At 37.3% G+C, this 16,612-nt stretch overlaps 1 protein-coding gene across 4 annotated transcripts in view; it reads right to left on the reverse strand.

Moving 5' to 3' along the window:
* The window catches only part of LVRN (laeverin), a 43,256-nt gene that overhangs the window by 7,525 nt on the left and 19,119 nt on the right, over positions 1-16,612 (reverse strand). For 3 of the 4 annotated variants that reach the window (XM_084503315.1, XM_084503314.1, XM_084503313.1), the window contains 10 exons: positions 15,718-15,861; positions 15,336-15,401; positions 15,135-15,200; positions 13,969-14,141; positions 12,449-12,525; positions 9,312-9,451; positions 6,867-6,922; positions 5,158-5,311; positions 4,238-4,332; positions 3,434-3,541 (listed from right to left, as the gene is read on the reverse strand). In XM_084503315.1, the coding sequence (XP_084359441.1) occupies positions 3,434-3,541; positions 4,238-4,332; positions 5,158-5,311; positions 6,867-6,922; positions 9,312-9,451; positions 12,449-12,525; positions 13,969-14,141; positions 15,135-15,200; positions 15,336-15,401; positions 15,718-15,861 (1,079 nt within the window). The remainder of the gene's footprint in view (positions 1-3,433; positions 3,542-4,237; positions 4,333-5,157; positions 5,312-6,866; positions 6,923-9,311; positions 9,452-12,448; positions 12,526-13,968; positions 14,142-15,134; positions 15,201-15,335; positions 15,402-15,717; positions 15,862-16,612) is intronic. The other variant, XR_014686984.1, reaches the window with a different exon arrangement.

The raw sequence follows: 16,612 nt of genomic DNA on the forward strand, positions 1-16,612 counted from the left end.
ATTATGTACTTCTATGACTCTGTAAGAATCAGCCCAGACAAGCCTTTTGAAAGTGTCTTCAGTGAGTGCATCCAGGAAGAAGAGCCATGGGCAGCACAAATGGAAACAGAAGGGACATTTCTCCATGCAACAAGCACCTTCCCATTACTCAGCCTTCAGGGGACAATCCTCAACATGGCAATGCCGTTCATAAAATAAAATAAATGCAAGCATTTTGAGCATAACACTGCTCCTCAGGTGCAAAGGCTGAATAGAAAATTTCTCCTGTGGTAATGACATGTCACTAACACTACAACACGTCAACCCTTTCCAGTATTAGCAACATGTCTACTACTCTACTATTGCAAGCTATCTGAAAACACTTTAATGCTATTTTGAACTAATTCCCTGTAGCAGAATGTGTCTCACTGCTACAAACCAAGCTTTTAACCTCCCAATAGCATATCGTTAATCTGCATAGCATTAGATAAGACCAAGGTGGTAAGTAGAGCTATAAAACTATTTTCCATTACATCAGGAGTTAGACTTGGAAAAGAAAAGCAGTTTCTTGTCACACAAGCCATTCTTCAGGCACAAAACCAGAAACAGAGAATTCAAATTTATATATGATTTAAGAAAAAAAAAATTCTCTGAATTTCACTAGGCAGTCATAGAGAAAACAGAGTCAATACCAGCATAAGCAGAGACAATATTAGTCAGAGGAAAGGCTATATGACAGCAATATTCAGAGGAAAATGCACACACAAATAATTTATAAACTTTGTAGGGAGAGAGACGGGTGTTCTGGATGGTAGGCATCGCTTGTTGAGAAGTGAAAATGCAAGCTGCAGGGATTTTGATAGCCCTGCTGGGAGTGGGTGATTTTACTGGCATAACAGAAAGCATTGGAATGTTTTATCTGGATATGTGCTGGAGCATAGGGAATTTGCTGCTAACATTGATACTTGCTGGAACTGAGTGGTTACGTTAAGATAAGGGATGTTTTTGTGAGGAATTCTTCTGGATCTTATTTGAGTTGCAGGGTCTAGCAATTTTTTTAATAACCATTTCATAATCTTTCAGAAAGAAGCCACAGTAGGTTGATGTGTGATAACAGGGTATATGGTTAGCTAACCTATTATTTTCAAGATACTTCACGAAAAACTGCCTTGGCTAAAATACCACTATTCTGATATCTGCAGCTGCTGTATTAGTTTGAAGAATACATTGGTTATTGAGTGTAAAGCCATTGAGAGTGAACATAAAATAGATAAGCTTTTTATATCTTTCGGTTGCAGCTCTGATGTTGGCTATTCAAGGCAGGCTGTACAGGCAGCACGTTATGGGACACTGGTCTACTGGTTGGTGACAACTAAGGTGGCCCTGAAGTCACTTATGTTGTATAGTTCACAGAGGAAGCCCATTGTGGCACTAGGGAAATTTGGAGTTTGAGGTTATGCTTGCTGAGGGATGGGGTTTATTAATCTTGGCTTTTTTTTTTTTTTTTTTTTTTTTTTTTTCCTGAGAATAGGTGTGTGGTTTGAGATTACTGGCCAGGATTTTCTCATTTGTACTTCTTGGGGAGGATGCAAAAAACTTCTGGAAAGAAGGTGCATTGATTGAAACCATTTTCCTGGAGCTTCTGCAGAGGTGACATTGTGGTTTCATAACCTTTGAGTGCAACAGCATTATACAACACCACAGAGAACACTACTTTACAACACTACTTTAGATAGGTCTACTTGAATCCTGTAAGCAAAAAAATGAGCTAAACTGAGAAACTGGATGGGAATCATGGCTCTTAGCCTGTTACCTACCTACTTAACCATATCCACACACACCCACCCACCCACCCACAAAAATGTACCATATCAAGTCCATTTAAGTTCTGCAAGGCCAGGAACCCTTTGGAAATGTTCAGCTGAAAGCTAATTACCTTATGTGAAAAGGAGAAGCACTACTGACTTTTAGGACTTTTGCTCTCAGAATGGAGAACACACAAGCATAGCATAAAGTAACATAAAGGGACCTTTTCTGTGAAGTATGAGTCAAAAGTGTATTGTGCCCTCTTCCCCTACTATCCAGCATATGAAGAGCTTCCTCTTTAATTGAACAGGAACTGCAATCTGTCATTTGAAACCTATGAAGTTTCCTATCTCATATGATTTTTTCCTTGAAGCGCGATTTCTTTCACTTAATAAAATGCATAATTGCATTATTTCCCCACATTTTAACCATGTTAAGCTCAATGCTGTGAAGTCTCTTCGAACTTATCTCAGTTCTAAAAAAAAAAAAAAAAGATATCTAAATTAATTTTCTCCATGTAATTCAAAACCAGATCAGCTAATATTTCTTAGACTTGTCAGCTCTTGAACTCAGATAAGGTATATAGAATTCCATCAGCAAAAAATAATTCTGAGTATTCTTAACAGGGGAAAATGGGTGACTATTTTGACAATAGTCTCAGAGCTCAGAATAGTATTCTTGCTATTGGTGTGGGATAGTACAAATATTCTTTCTGGAACATACCAGAATGTGTTTAGCCCATTTCAACTTTTTGCTTCATCTCCAAAGCACTTTTTTTTTTTTTTTTTTTTTAATGAGAATGGTCACTACATGCTAATAAAAAATACAAATACAAGTTCAGTTCAATTAGCCAGTCACACATATCAACAGAGGCAGGACTAACAACCAAAACATTAACCTTTTACCACTATAACAAATAAAAAGAAGAAATAAACTTTAAATATTCACTCACCAGTGCCAATACTATATGATTAATGCATAGAAAAAAAAAATCAAAAGAAAAAGGAAGGAAAAGAAAATCAGAATTTCAATACATTGTAATATTTTTTAACAATGCAGTACTCTAATACAGAAAGTCTGATCCTGGTAGAGCCCAGACTCCATTCTCACAAAGCAGAAACCTAACCACTAAGCTCCAGTCTCAGCACAAGAGCTGACAGCCCCTCCCAGTTCATGCAAATAGAGAACATGCAAAATGGTGTGATGGGTTCACCCATCAAATGATATGGACATGAACCCATATCATACAAACACAGCTTCACTCTCTACTACTTAGAGAAGCCTAGAAACTGAGTCAGTATATGTGATGCCCCCAAGGTTGTACTGTGGAAAAGGGATTGGACAGTATGGGATTTAAGCCCTAATCTATGCTTGATCTCTTATGTGGCTGAACAGACTATGGTCTGTAAATTGTATGCAAAAAGCAGTAATTATGAAATCAAGTTGGGATTTGGGGAAGTGGTGAGGCTTTATGTTCATTTTCTTGTCTTGTGGTGATTTTCTGTTTGTTTTTTTCAAATTTTGTAGGTCTGTGGAGAACAAGCAGTGTATAGGAGCCTTTCTCATTCTGCCTGCCCCATGTAATAGCCCACTAACTTCCCACCTCACTTACACATGCACACCTCTAAGAGCACATTATTGTTCTTACTTGTACTGAGGGTTGTCCATCCACTTAGTATACAGTTCATATGACAGGTCCAAACAGTCTTGGAGGCCCAGCCAGCATGCTGTTGCAAAAAGTTTTTCCAAATACACTCTTGAAGGGAAGCCAAAACAGCAAGAATAAAAGATAGGTATTCCACATTTGGAGTACTCAGACTATGCTTGACCACAATTATTGAACATTATGCTGTTAACCCAGGAGAACTTCTACAAAAGTTATTTGAAGTTTAATAAAAAATAAAAAAAAATAAATTGCTAATAATGGATTCCTGACACCAGTAGTCACGGATATTAGTGAGGCTACCCATGTACTCTTATTTTTATTAGCTTTCTGTGTGCTTCATAGATCTGTTGCTCTAGTTGCACCTAGTCTCAATCATTCTGACAGTCAAGACTGTGGCTTTCAATTGCAATGCAAAAAGCAATATTTGAAGCTCTAGTGATTGATCTATAAATCACATCTGAAGTTCATTGCTACAGGAATTTCCCCAAATAGCAGCAGCATGTTACACCTGTTCTCCAATAAACAGGAGCTACCATTCAGATCATTAAGATATCATTTTTATGCTCACTAAATACACTAAAAATATCCCAAGCAACCCTGATACTGCATTTTCATTAGAAGTATCATCATAAGTAACACACACATAAGGACAGTTAAAATAACAATTCAGTTGCATTCAAATTAGACCATTTTTCTCTGTCTTCTATTTAAACTTATAAAAGTGAACTACAGTGTATCAGATCCAATCATGTCAGTCCAAACTTTTGAGAACAATGGAATACTTACTTTGCAAAATAGTCATGTTCCAAAGCATCAACATTTTGACGAATAAAACCTGCATAATAATGGTATATTGGCAACATTCTCTTTAAAAGGTATTTCTTTTAAAAGAAGGGAAAGAAAAATTATTTTCATGTAGATGCACATTTTTGTTATACTGTGTTTGTCTCTACTTACTCAGATTTATCCTAAAAATTTACCACTATTAGTTTCTTGACAATATAGCACATTAAAATGAAGTATGAATGATCTATATAAAATTCAACACACTTGTACTATTCAAAGTGGGAAGTTATTATTTCACATCACTAACACCTTTGATCTCAGTACAAAGAAGATAAATGCTTATTCTCAAAGAATAAGACAGAAAAAAAAAAGAAAAAAAAAAAGAAAAAAAAAAAAGAGAAGTTCTCAAAAGAAAAGTATTCTTCTCACATATTTTAAACATGCCTATACTTTAAGTACTTAAGAGAATCACTGTTGTGGTATTACACTTAAAACAAATGTACAGTCAAATAGCAGTCAAATAAATAAATAAGAAAATACCATCTCATGTAACAAATATGGGAAAGAATCATCTCATTTAGTTTTCCAAGCCAGTTTGTATTTTCCATGTAGATTTTCCTGATCCTCAGTTTTACAAAAACAACACAAAACAAAACCCTAAGATCAAGGTTAATATTAAGAATGTAAACGTATTTCTGTTTTATAGTAAGAATTATTCATAGTGTAGTGATGTTCATCATTTACTAGTATGTACAAATAAGAACCTCATATTTAAAGAAGAAGTTGGCAAAGTCATGCGAAGGGAATTATTAAAACTATGACCCATCATACTCGTTACTTTCATGAGAATTTATAAAGCACTCAATTTAGTCTGTTTTATTTAAAAGGGCTAGTATCTTTGCTCACAAAAAATGTGATACCTTTAGAAGTGGATATACTTCATAGTTTTTCAGAGTACTTTCCAAATTCTCGGGCACTAGATTTAACAATACCACATTCCATATGAAGAGTTCATCTTCTCTGGCAAGGTACTTTGTTAGTTCAAGTGCTGTTTCAATCTGAATATATCCAAACCTATTTGAAGATAAAAAACACTTATATTTCAGCATACTTATTCACATTAACTATCTATCATGAATATCTGTTTATTTATAAACTGATGATACAGGATGGGGAGTGAACTGGAGAAGACACTGGAAAATTAGAATAAATGTAAAACAGTGGTTCATCATTTAGGAGCTTAACTTTCCAGCACTTTATTGCAGAGTACAATGCCACTATCCAAGTAATGGGGCGATCATGGCGGTAAGCACAGCCACATGCAGACTGAGTTGTGGGTGTGTCCGCAGGATTAGGTCTAAGCACATTTACAGCACATGTCATTCTCACTAGATTAAAAATGCAGGAAAAAAACACTGTTTCCACTTTTAATACATTTATCTTTTTACTGCTAGACAACAGATTTGCAATACAGGTTCTTTCATGGAATAAACATAATTATAAAAGTCAATCAGTTTAAATCACATGCACACTATCCCAGGGATTAGCGATTTGAGCATGGCATTTCTGTACTTTAGCATGAAGCTAGCATGGAAACCATTCTTTCCCACAGAAAATAAATAAAAAATAAAATAAAATAAAATAAAATAAAATAAAATAAAATAAAATAAAATAAAATAAAATAAAATAAAATAAAATAAAATAAAATAAAATAAAATAAAACAATTCAAGCCCCAATCCACCAGAACAGAAACACTTCTAGCATGCCTATACAGGACCATAGCTCAATACTTCACAGTTACTCTCCTTATTATGTGTCAGGCTTGAGCTCTCGTATGAGAAAGGACACTTTTACAAGAGGAATAAAGGTAATTTTGACTTCCTGCTCCCAGGTCCACCTCCATAGACTTCAAAGGGTGGCAGTGTGCTTTGGCCACGTCCTCCCTAGGTGACATCCTGCATCATAGGTGACTGAGGCTTTGGGCATTTCTGGTATGACTAAGACACAGGACTGTATGTCTTTGGCTCCCCACAGTACTGTTGAGCTCTCCAGCAGCATGTTCCTGTAGACTCTAAACATGAACCTCCTCTAAGAACTGCCCAGCTTTCAGAAGGAGGGAAGAGTGACAGGAAAACTGATACAAAATTGGGTTATCTTAAAGTGATTTTCTACAGAACTGTAGCACCTGCAGTGCAAGTAACGTGATCTTTTTCTGCCAAGACATGAGTGACCAACTCATCCACCAGCAGAGGAAATGAAGGAGGTCCTATGAGTTACACAGGGCAGCACAACTGATATTCCCCAGAATAAACTAAGAAAAGGAAAATTCACTATCTTCATTTTTTTTTTTTTTTCTGTTATAACAAATCTAGGTTAGTCACTAAAACATTCATGATGGTGCCGTCATTTAAAATACTTGCTAAGAGATGGAACACTTTAAAAGAAATTTTGAAATCACTCAACACTGACAGAAGAATGCACTGAATACTTTATACCCTCCCATTTTGTTGAACGGTCTGTCGTTCTTATGAGGCACATATGGATAGGAATGAAAGAAGCAGAAGCAGGAATGTTGAATGAAATCATGTATTTTATTTACTTTCTTTGGCATATGCAAAACATACTTACTGTGTCAATGCAAAAACATCATCCAGGAGCTGGAACCTGCTGACAGCAGGAATAGCCTGCAGAAAGCATCAATACCGTGTTAATAGATTTAAACACATCATTAAGAATTTAAAAAAGCTGTACTAGGTTTCATATGTGTAATACAAGTCCCTAACATCTTTCCTAAGCCAAAATCTTCTACAAAACATATTAAAACATATCCTGTATTTTAAGATGAAATTGTTTATGTGATTTTAGGAGCATTTACATATATATAAATACACAACTGCAAAACACTGTGTTTGGAACTTCAAGACCCCTCTTCTTTGAATGCTGAAATAAAAATAAAGAAACTGTACATTTCCTAAAAATAACCTTGTTATATCATTCTGGCACATTTTTTCCTTTTGAGGCTTCAGTTCAGAATACATACTCACATTAGTCTAGACTGGAGTGTCTGACAACCATCACAAACTACCTTACTGGAGAAGGACTGTAGGCACTGCCTACATCTCATGCTTATCCCTCTTCCGTACTTATCCCTGTTTCCGTACTGGTAAGGCTTGGGTGATGCTCTAGCCGTCCTTACCACCAACCCGTACCAAAGCACAGCAGTACCCAAGTCAGCAGTTCATTCTGACTTAGATTTGCTGTGAAAGAAAAGCTTAGAAAAAAGAAGCCAGTGTGCCATAGAGAAGCTTGGTCACACCTGTGTGTTCTCATCAGCCTCGTATTCGCAGATGACACCAAGTTAGGTATTCGTATTCGTATTCGTAGTTCGCAGATGACACCAAGTTAGGTGCGTGTGTCGATCTGCTTGAGGGTAGGAAAGCTCTGCAGGAGGATCTGGATAGGCTGGACCGATGGGCTGAGGTCAACTGCATGAAGTTTAACAAGGCCAAGTGCCGGGTCCTGCACCTGGGGCGCAATAACCCCAAGCAGAGCTACAGGCTGGGAGAGGAATGGTTGGAAAGCTGCCAGGCAGAGAAGGACCTGGGAGTGATGGTGGACAGTCGGCTGAATATGAGCCAGCAGTGTGCTCAGGTGGCCAAGAAGGCCAACGGCATCCTGGCTTGTATTAGGAACAGCGTGACCAGCAGGGCTAGGGAGGTGATCGTCCCCCTGTACTCAGCTCTGGTGAGGCCGCACCTCGAGTACTGTGTTCAGTTTTGGGCCCCTCGCTACAAGAAGGACATCGAGGTGCTTGAGCGGGTGCAGAGAAGGGCGACGAAGCTGGTGAGGGGCCTGGAGAACAAGTCCTACGAGGAGCGGCTGAGGGAGCTGGGCTTGTTCAGCCTGGAGAAGAGGAGGCTCAGGGGCGACCTTATCGCTCTTTTTAGGTACCTCAAGGGAGGCTGTAGCGAGGTGGGGGTTGGCCTGTTCTCCCACGTTCCTGGTGACAGGACGAGGGGGAATGGGTTTAAGTTGAGCCAGGGGAGTTTTAGGCTAGATGTTAGGAAGAACTTCTTCACTGAAAGGGTTGTGAGGCACTGGAACAGGCTGCCCAGGGAAGTGGTGGAGTCACCATCCCTGGAAGTCTTCAAAAGACGTTTAGATGTAGAGCTTAGGGATATGGTTTAGTGGAGGGCTGTTAGCGTTAGGTTGGAGGTTGGACTCGATGACCTTGAGGTCTCTTCCAACCTAGCAAATTCTGTGATTCTGTGATTCTGTGTATTGAGACCTCCCAGGTAAGTCATCTGACTGCACGTTATTAGTGTGTGCCCCAGACTCAGAAAGCTTAAACTTTCTCAGCTTTGATATCAAAACCAATGAACCAATATTATTACCAGAGCCTTTCTCTCACTCTAGGTCTAGGAAACATTAAATACCACACAACCCTATATACGGTGATATGGATGGGCTGCTCTAAGCCTCATTTACCTCCAGCCCATGCTGTGGCAAGTCAGAGGTGACATGTGTCCTCTGTGTTGCATAGTCTACAGAGGACTGAAAGAGCCCTAGCAGAACTGACTGGAACCTCTCAGAACATTCTTCACACAACACACACACAAAGCCCTAAACACCCAAAAACTCCATCAGATGCATTTTTTGTTGTTGCTGTTTCATTGGCAGAAATACTGTGCTTTGAGAAAATGTGGAAATAAAAACTTTCTCCTAACTTTCCTCTCCATGTTTACCTAACAGCAAATAAGGCTTAGTCATACATTCACACTGATAATTCTTCAAGCCAAATTGAAGATATTGGAAGAACCACAAGTTGTTAAGACAACTTTGAAGGCAGAATGCCATCTTACGTATGCTATTTTTCAACATAATGCTTATGTGAAACTACTTGGCCTTGTTCTATTCCACTATGGAAGTCTGTCAGTAACTTTAGTCATGCAATGGTGGATCATTTGTTCTTATGTGATCATGTATAATATAATCAAAATTATTACTTTTAAGAACTGCAAGAAGAAATATATGGAAAGAAGGCAATTTACAAGTTTAAAAAAAATATCTTACCTTTGGATCATTTTCAAGCAAGTGTACTAATCTTTTTAAGTTTAACTGATCGTAGTTCACTCTGTAGTATCCACTTAAATTTACATTTAGCAGGATCCAGTCATATTCTGATTCTGACACTTGCATTTCAGGAAAAATTTCTGTAAAATGATATTAAAAAGTATTATTTTATTTTATGCACCCTGATAAATTCTCTTGCATTTATGAACAGGGAACTCAATGATCCCCTGAGACAGAGGTCTGAGGCTGGATACACTGAGAATCAACAAAAGCCGGGTACATTTGTGAGGCCTCTCCTCAGCCTGCTCTGCTCAGGGCTGAACAAACCAAGGGAGCTCAGCTGCTCCTCATATGTCTTCCCCTCCAGAACCTTCACCATTTTTGTAGCCCTTCTTTGGTCAGTCCCTAATAGTTTTATGTCCTTTTTACACTGTGTTATCCAGAACTGCACACAGTTCTTGAGATGAGGCCACACCAGTGCAGAGTAGAATGGGACAATCAGTTTGGAGAGTTCAGTGAGGTCATCTAAAAGTAAACAGCTTGGGACTATACAATCTTTAAGGTCACTTCCAGTCCAAGTCATTCTATGATTCAATACCTCCACATACTGAGACATGCACCCTTGGCACACCTGCTGCTCCCAGCGTTCCTCCAAAACACAACCTTCAGTACCCAACAGAACAGCTGCCTACTAGAATTTGTGTAATAGGTGATCAAGAAAAACAAAACACCTAGGTTTATGTGAGAGGCAAACAACTGAAAAAGATTACTTTAAATAAAAGTCCTGCGGTCCTGCTGAGTTACATCACATCCTAAAGTCTCCTTTTTTTCAGTTGTTTCATTTCACTACTGCCTACATTAGGTGTTTGTCTGATTACTTGCTCCCAACAGCTTACAGTGCACTGGAAGGGAACAGAGCAGCCTGGAAGGCTTTAAGGGGATTCAGAGTCTGCTTCAACTGGGTATGATCAGCTTGGTTTAAGAAGACAGCAAACTCTAAGACAATAAATCAGTATTGGTGAGAAGGCTGGGACTACAGTGTGTTTTGACAGAGCAAGTACTACAGGATTCATCCCGAGTCATTCTCACAAATAAAACAAAAGGAAAATGTCACACATGACAGTTACTAACTTAAGCATTTAAAAGACTGTGGGTGGCTAGGATATGGCACTAGCAGTGTTTTCCATATACTAGTTCAATGCTCTGCTAATTATCAAAAGGACTTTTAGATGCATCTAAAATAGCAAACATGCCCAGAAATGCAGCCCATTCCTAAGCTACACCCACAGGCCAAGTGAAACGTTCTACCACAGCAGCATGGTTTGCTTGTGTTTTGTACATTCACTGAGCAGATGTGCATCACTCAGGGATTGTGTCTTTACCTACCAGAGACCAATGCAATTATATTAGCAGAAGATAAGTATCTAGACATTGCCAGAGAAGCCTTAAACCAACAGGACAGGCTGTTAACACTTTATAGCACAGCTGTGAAAGAACATGCTTGGTACCTGATAGTTTGGAGCTCATGACTCAATTTAACCTGTTTAGAAGTAAAAGAAATCAACTCCCATGCAACTCTTTTCATCAAAAATAAACATACATGGCATCGCTTTTGAATTGTTTCCTTTTTATGTATTGTTATATCACTGCAGAAGCTGTTCCAAAATTTTAGGCAAAACAGTACTTCATACCAAATCCCTCATTTTCATTTACCCAAACCATTCTCATGAACACTTCTGAATCATCACAGTAACAGAAGTTCTCAACCAGAAGCCATTTCAGTCTCACAGGAGCAAAATGGTAGCTGAATTGAAAAATATCTCAACATTTTTACCCTTGTAAGGAACCATCTGGTTTATCTCTACATCAAAAAGTCATAAAAAAAAAAAAAAAAAAAAAAAAAAAAAGAATTATTATTATTTTTTAAAAACTTCAAGTTTGAAAGCAAGTCACTTGGCTGAAGTCTAGCGTCTGGGAAGTTTCATACATAGCTTTCAAATACTAGTGGAATGCATTTTAAAGACTGAATTTCTACTTTATTGTAGTTCCTTCAGGCAGATGCAACACAATGTTTATTTCATAAATTTTTCTGTAGCTCTTAAATCACATAATGGGTGATTTAAGATCAAAATCACATAGAATTGCTGTCATTTCAATAATATAAGCCTAGCATGTAACACTAGTCCTTCCAAGCAAGCAGTGCTTAACACTTCTTTTCTATAAATTTTCTGATTTTTCACCTCACTGGAACATCCACTGATTGCTTATTCATTTGCCCATATACTGTGAAATAATCACTCAAGCTATCTTATTGCCTAAAAAGCAGGGCAAGACCATTGCAAACAGAGGGCAGAGAGTGACAAAACACACACACTATTGTAGTATTGTAGTTTGGCTCTTAGGTATTCAGTGAACACTACAGTCTGTGCACCTACTTGTAACTGATTCAAAGTCTGAGGGAGCTGAGGAGTGACTTACCAAAGAAAACTAATTAACCCATCCTAATTATTACTTTTCTTCTTTCTCAAAAAAATACAGCTGTTAATTGGGAAGCACTAGAATGAGAAAACTGGATTTGTATTTGACTAGAGATGCCTATAAACTCACTTTTTTATTATAAACTCTTAAAACCTTTTGGAAGTCTACGTTGTTGTCAAGATTACATTTTTTCATTAAATTTGCATAAACAAAATACACAGTGTTGAAAAAGCTCATTTTCTGGTTTTATCCGCCCTTAACAATGTTTTTCCTCTTAACACAGCTGGTTTTAATTTTTTTCAGTTTTCATATCTACTTTTTGAGCTTGATCATTTTCTGATGTATCGCAGACAAACTCTGAGATGCTACCTATATTCAGAATCTCTCTTTAATGTCAGTAGGATCTGCTAAAGTAATAATAATACAGAACTATGAGGAGCTGGAAATTTTGATTTGTGTACAAAATGACAACATTAAAATTAAAATTACTGTGGAAATCTCAGTTTATAAAAGGAATAGAACACAATAGTTAGATGTAGACTTTAGTGGAATAAAGATTTATCTCTCTAACTAATTCAAATATATATTTTCTTTAAAGGAGTATTAAACATGTTTTTATCATCTTGGTTTTAGCATGTGTGAACAAACATGTTACTTACTGCTGCTTTTATCTAGCCATATTAGAGGTTGTGATGATCCATTTCTCATCCAAGAAATAGGAACAATCCATGTGTTGCTTAAGAAAAAAAAAAAAAAAAAAAAAAAGAGAGAGAGAGAGAATTAATTATTTTGCTAAAACAAACAAACAAACAAACAAACTATTCTCTGATGTTGCTGACCTAAATGCAAATGAGTTCTTACAGGAATTTCCATCTACTATCTCTCCTCTCTGATACACAAAACAGTGTCAGGCGGTGGTACTTATGCTGGATCAGCACTTTGGTTCATTGATGATAAAGGATTTTTAGCCTGGATTTAAACAGGCACTCATATTTAGACTGTTCTGTGCTAGACCTTTCTTACATCACTTCACTCCTGTGCTCTGGCTGCCCTTCTCCAGGTGATAATTTTATTTTCCCTGCTTCTTCACCTTATTTCTGGAGACTGTAAAGATTCTTTTCAGAACTGCGCCTACTAAAAAAGGATCCAGGCAAGCAACACAACTGTAATTGTGATGACTTTAATTTCCTTTCTGAGGAATCTAAATCTCCCAGTGAAAACAGATAAAAGCTATGACAGCCTGAAGTCATCAATGAAAATGAAAAATTCTGTAATACTTGTCCTGGATTTGCTTAAATTCACATGGTATTGCCTCCTGCTGTAACTAGAGTAACAGACATGATGTTTGTAACTTGGAACTCCTTATCTAAAATAGCCAAAGACATTGATTGGACTAGTTTTCTACATTTCCTGGAGCTTGGAAACAAAGGAAACTCTATGGTTCTCATCAAAATTTTGCTTTTGGCTCTCTGCATGACTAGCAACAGCAGCCAGGAAAAAAATGCTTTGGGTTATGCTCCCCTTTATACTTCCCTAGGTGATAACTCATCTCATGGACTTTCTCCATACATCCCAATGCTCATGACAAGTGCTGAATTTCACAGAAGTTCAAACTCTGGCCATGAGTTTCCCAAGTAGATGACCAAAGACAGCTCCTTCTATCACCGTACTTAGGTATCTAAATATGCAGCACAGCCTTCAAAAGTACCAGGAACTCAGCAACGCTCACTGACAGTCAGGAGCTTTAGAACTGCATGTCAGGTACTCAGCACTTTCTGAGTAAGGAGTCATCAACAACAACCCCTTTGTCTTTTCTACAATGATGATACTGGAAATATGTCAACTGGAAAGAAGCTGACACATGGTTCAGGTAAGTCCCCAGTCCCCAGTATGGACAACTGAGATGAAGACTGAAGAAAATGCCAGGCAAAACTCCTGCCTTGCAACATAGTCATGGCCTGCATGTCCTTCCTTACAAAGATATTATGTGGCTAGAAAAGTCACTACTGCAGAGGAACGCAATCTTCAGTGATACAAGCAACTTGAAAAACTATCATAAACTCCAGTTTTAAACAAGATTTACTTTACAGTTCATGCTACAAAAAAAAAAAAAAAAAAAAAAAAAAAAAAAAATGGAATAAAGGAATAAACATATGATAAGGACACAAACTAAACATACTTGTAAGAATCAGTACTGGTGTTTTCACTCTTTTTATTAAGAAATTGTTCCTGACTGATTGTGCCAGTGGTTATGTTTAATGTTAAAACTGGAAACCCATTTTGGCATGTCCAGGAATCCATTATTTTTTTTACAGATGCTGGCAACTGAACTTCATCCTGTGCGTCTACAACCTTCAAGAGAAACAGGAATTAGAAAGATTAAGGACAAACAGGAATTGTGACATATGGAGAAGATGTTTCTCATTCTTATAACCTGACTGCTAACCTTTCTCTTTTTAGTATTAATATACTTACAGCCCTGTATGTCTGTGACAGACTCAATTTATTAATTTTACTGAAATAAAGCTACCAGAAGACAAGAGATTTTTAAGTGACAGCCTAATATACAAATTGAACAGAAAAGATATACCAAAAAAGATACTAAGCTAGAGTTCCAACCAGTGTGAATTGGTATCTGTTGGTATAGAAGATGTGACAGACTTGCATATCTGAAATTGTGGCACTCTTGTTCTTAACCTAAGACTTTTTTCTGTAGTGCAATGAAAGCCTTTTTTAGAGGAATAGGGAAATGCTTGTTTTTTTCTTTTTTGTTTGTTTGTTTGGTTTGCTTTTTTGTTTGTTTGTTTGTTTGTTTTTTTGTTTGTTTTTTTAACTAAACCTATCATTAGCACCTTTTTTCTTATTCGGATTTCTGCCAAAATCAGCAAAGGATGAAATGCTGAGCTACTGCCCTGGACTTTGTCGGACTGTGAGACTACAGGCTTTGCTGGATCTGTGAGATATCAGCATCCTTAATCACCAAGCCCAAAACATCATACTCGTTAATCTGGCAAAACATAAGCTCCAGAAAATACAGGCTATGCAATTTCATGTAGGCTAAGGCAATCCATGAGCCTGAAAACTCCACTTGACCCTAATTTTCCATCTCATTTCTCTGCTCCTTGTACTTTGCTGCAATGATCTCAAGTGCTGTTAAGTAGCCAAATAAACATTTCTGAAGACCTAAGCCAAAAGAGCTGGCAAAGCAATTTTTGTGTGTGTGTGTGAGAGAGAAAGACTGCACTAGGCATAGCCAAATCCAGTGCAGTCTTCTGCAAGTAGTATGTACACTACATTTGATCTAAGCCAAACCCCAGAGCAAAATACTGAAGATAAAATGAGTACCATCTGTATGTGGGTCCAGAGATCATCTTGGTTAGCATTTGAAAAGGAAAATTCTTTCAGATATAACTGCAGGAAAACAAGCAGAAGAATCAGAATTCATGAGAGTTCAATAAAAAACATCAGAAGGGCAGACAGTACTTAGTACACTTGCCATTTTCAAGCTTATAAATCAGGATGATGATGTTAGTTTTCCAAACTTACATTAAGAGCTTTGATAAACAACTTCTCAGTCAGAAAACCAGAAAGCATCCAGGTAATAGAAGCCCCCTAAAGTACAAAACAAGCTATGAGAAAACTTCAGTTGTTGTGATTATTATTGCAGTATCTTTTCAAATTATTTCAGAAAAGTTAGTTTACTCCTATGCTTCATAGCTCATGGTGATTAAAAATGTTTTCACAGTTTCTCTCAGAGAAAGATTTGCAACACCAGATATGTTTGTGTGCACAGCAAAAATAAATTTTGAATGGCAAAACTACAAAGCATTGTAATTCAAGAGGATATTCCACTCTACTTCTCAAACATACCATGTATCACGTTAGTTCGCAATATACAAGAAACAGGAAGAATTTTGTATTTTTTCACCTTGTTGTACGTGATGCTGTCAAACAGAGAAATTAATGAAAATGATCCTTTGATCTTGTCTTCATTCTGTGACAGTGATCGAACTCCTACTTCATTGTCTTCCCTTAAGACAGGTTGTACAACATGATCATAGAAGATTTTATCCTGCAAAGAAAAAAAACAAATCTAAGTGAGCTGAATAGAAAATACATATTCTTAGGCAGATACTGTGGATTATGGTATTAGCACTAATAGAAATAGCCTGTCAATAAACAAGGGATGATCCTTTTCCCTCTCCATAACTTCCCCTTGAGGTAAAAAGGACTTTACACTCAATCCTAACATTTTCCACGTGCTACTGCTTTTGGCAGTGAAAATTTTAAATCTGAGATGACATTGGGCTTGGGCCTGACAAAGATGATTACACTCTAATCCTCAGGGAAGAAGTCAGCTACATTAACCAGCAAATAAGCGAACATTGAAAACTTAAAACATATTTCTCATCTACATTGGTATGTCATTAGCATGCCACATTTTCCTCCTAAATTCTGTATTTCTCCTGCTGCAACCCTGAAAAATAACCAAAAACTAAATACTTGAGTATAGCATGGTTTAACTGTGCAGCATTTTGGCTGTCACACAGCAAAAAAAAAATAACAGAAGGAAAACTACTCCTTTGGTGTAAATCAGTGAAGTTCTCCTTTTGTCAAACGATTATTTATTTTCTCACAGCTGATTATCCATCCTATCACTGAATGTTAAATGACATAACTAGTTAGTTAAAGAAAACTAATAATTTTTTAAAACACTGTGGGCCACTTTGAGCACTTTCTTTTCTCAAGGAGGACACAGGCTTTTAATTTTTCTCTTTGTTAACAGTCAGTGAATATGGTTTTCCAGGTTCACTTTGTATCAG

Source organism: Aythya ferina (assembly GCF_964211825.1).
Source record: "Aythya ferina genome assembly, chromosome: Z".
NCBI lineage: Eukaryota > Metazoa > Chordata > Aves > Anseriformes > Anatidae > Aythya > Aythya ferina.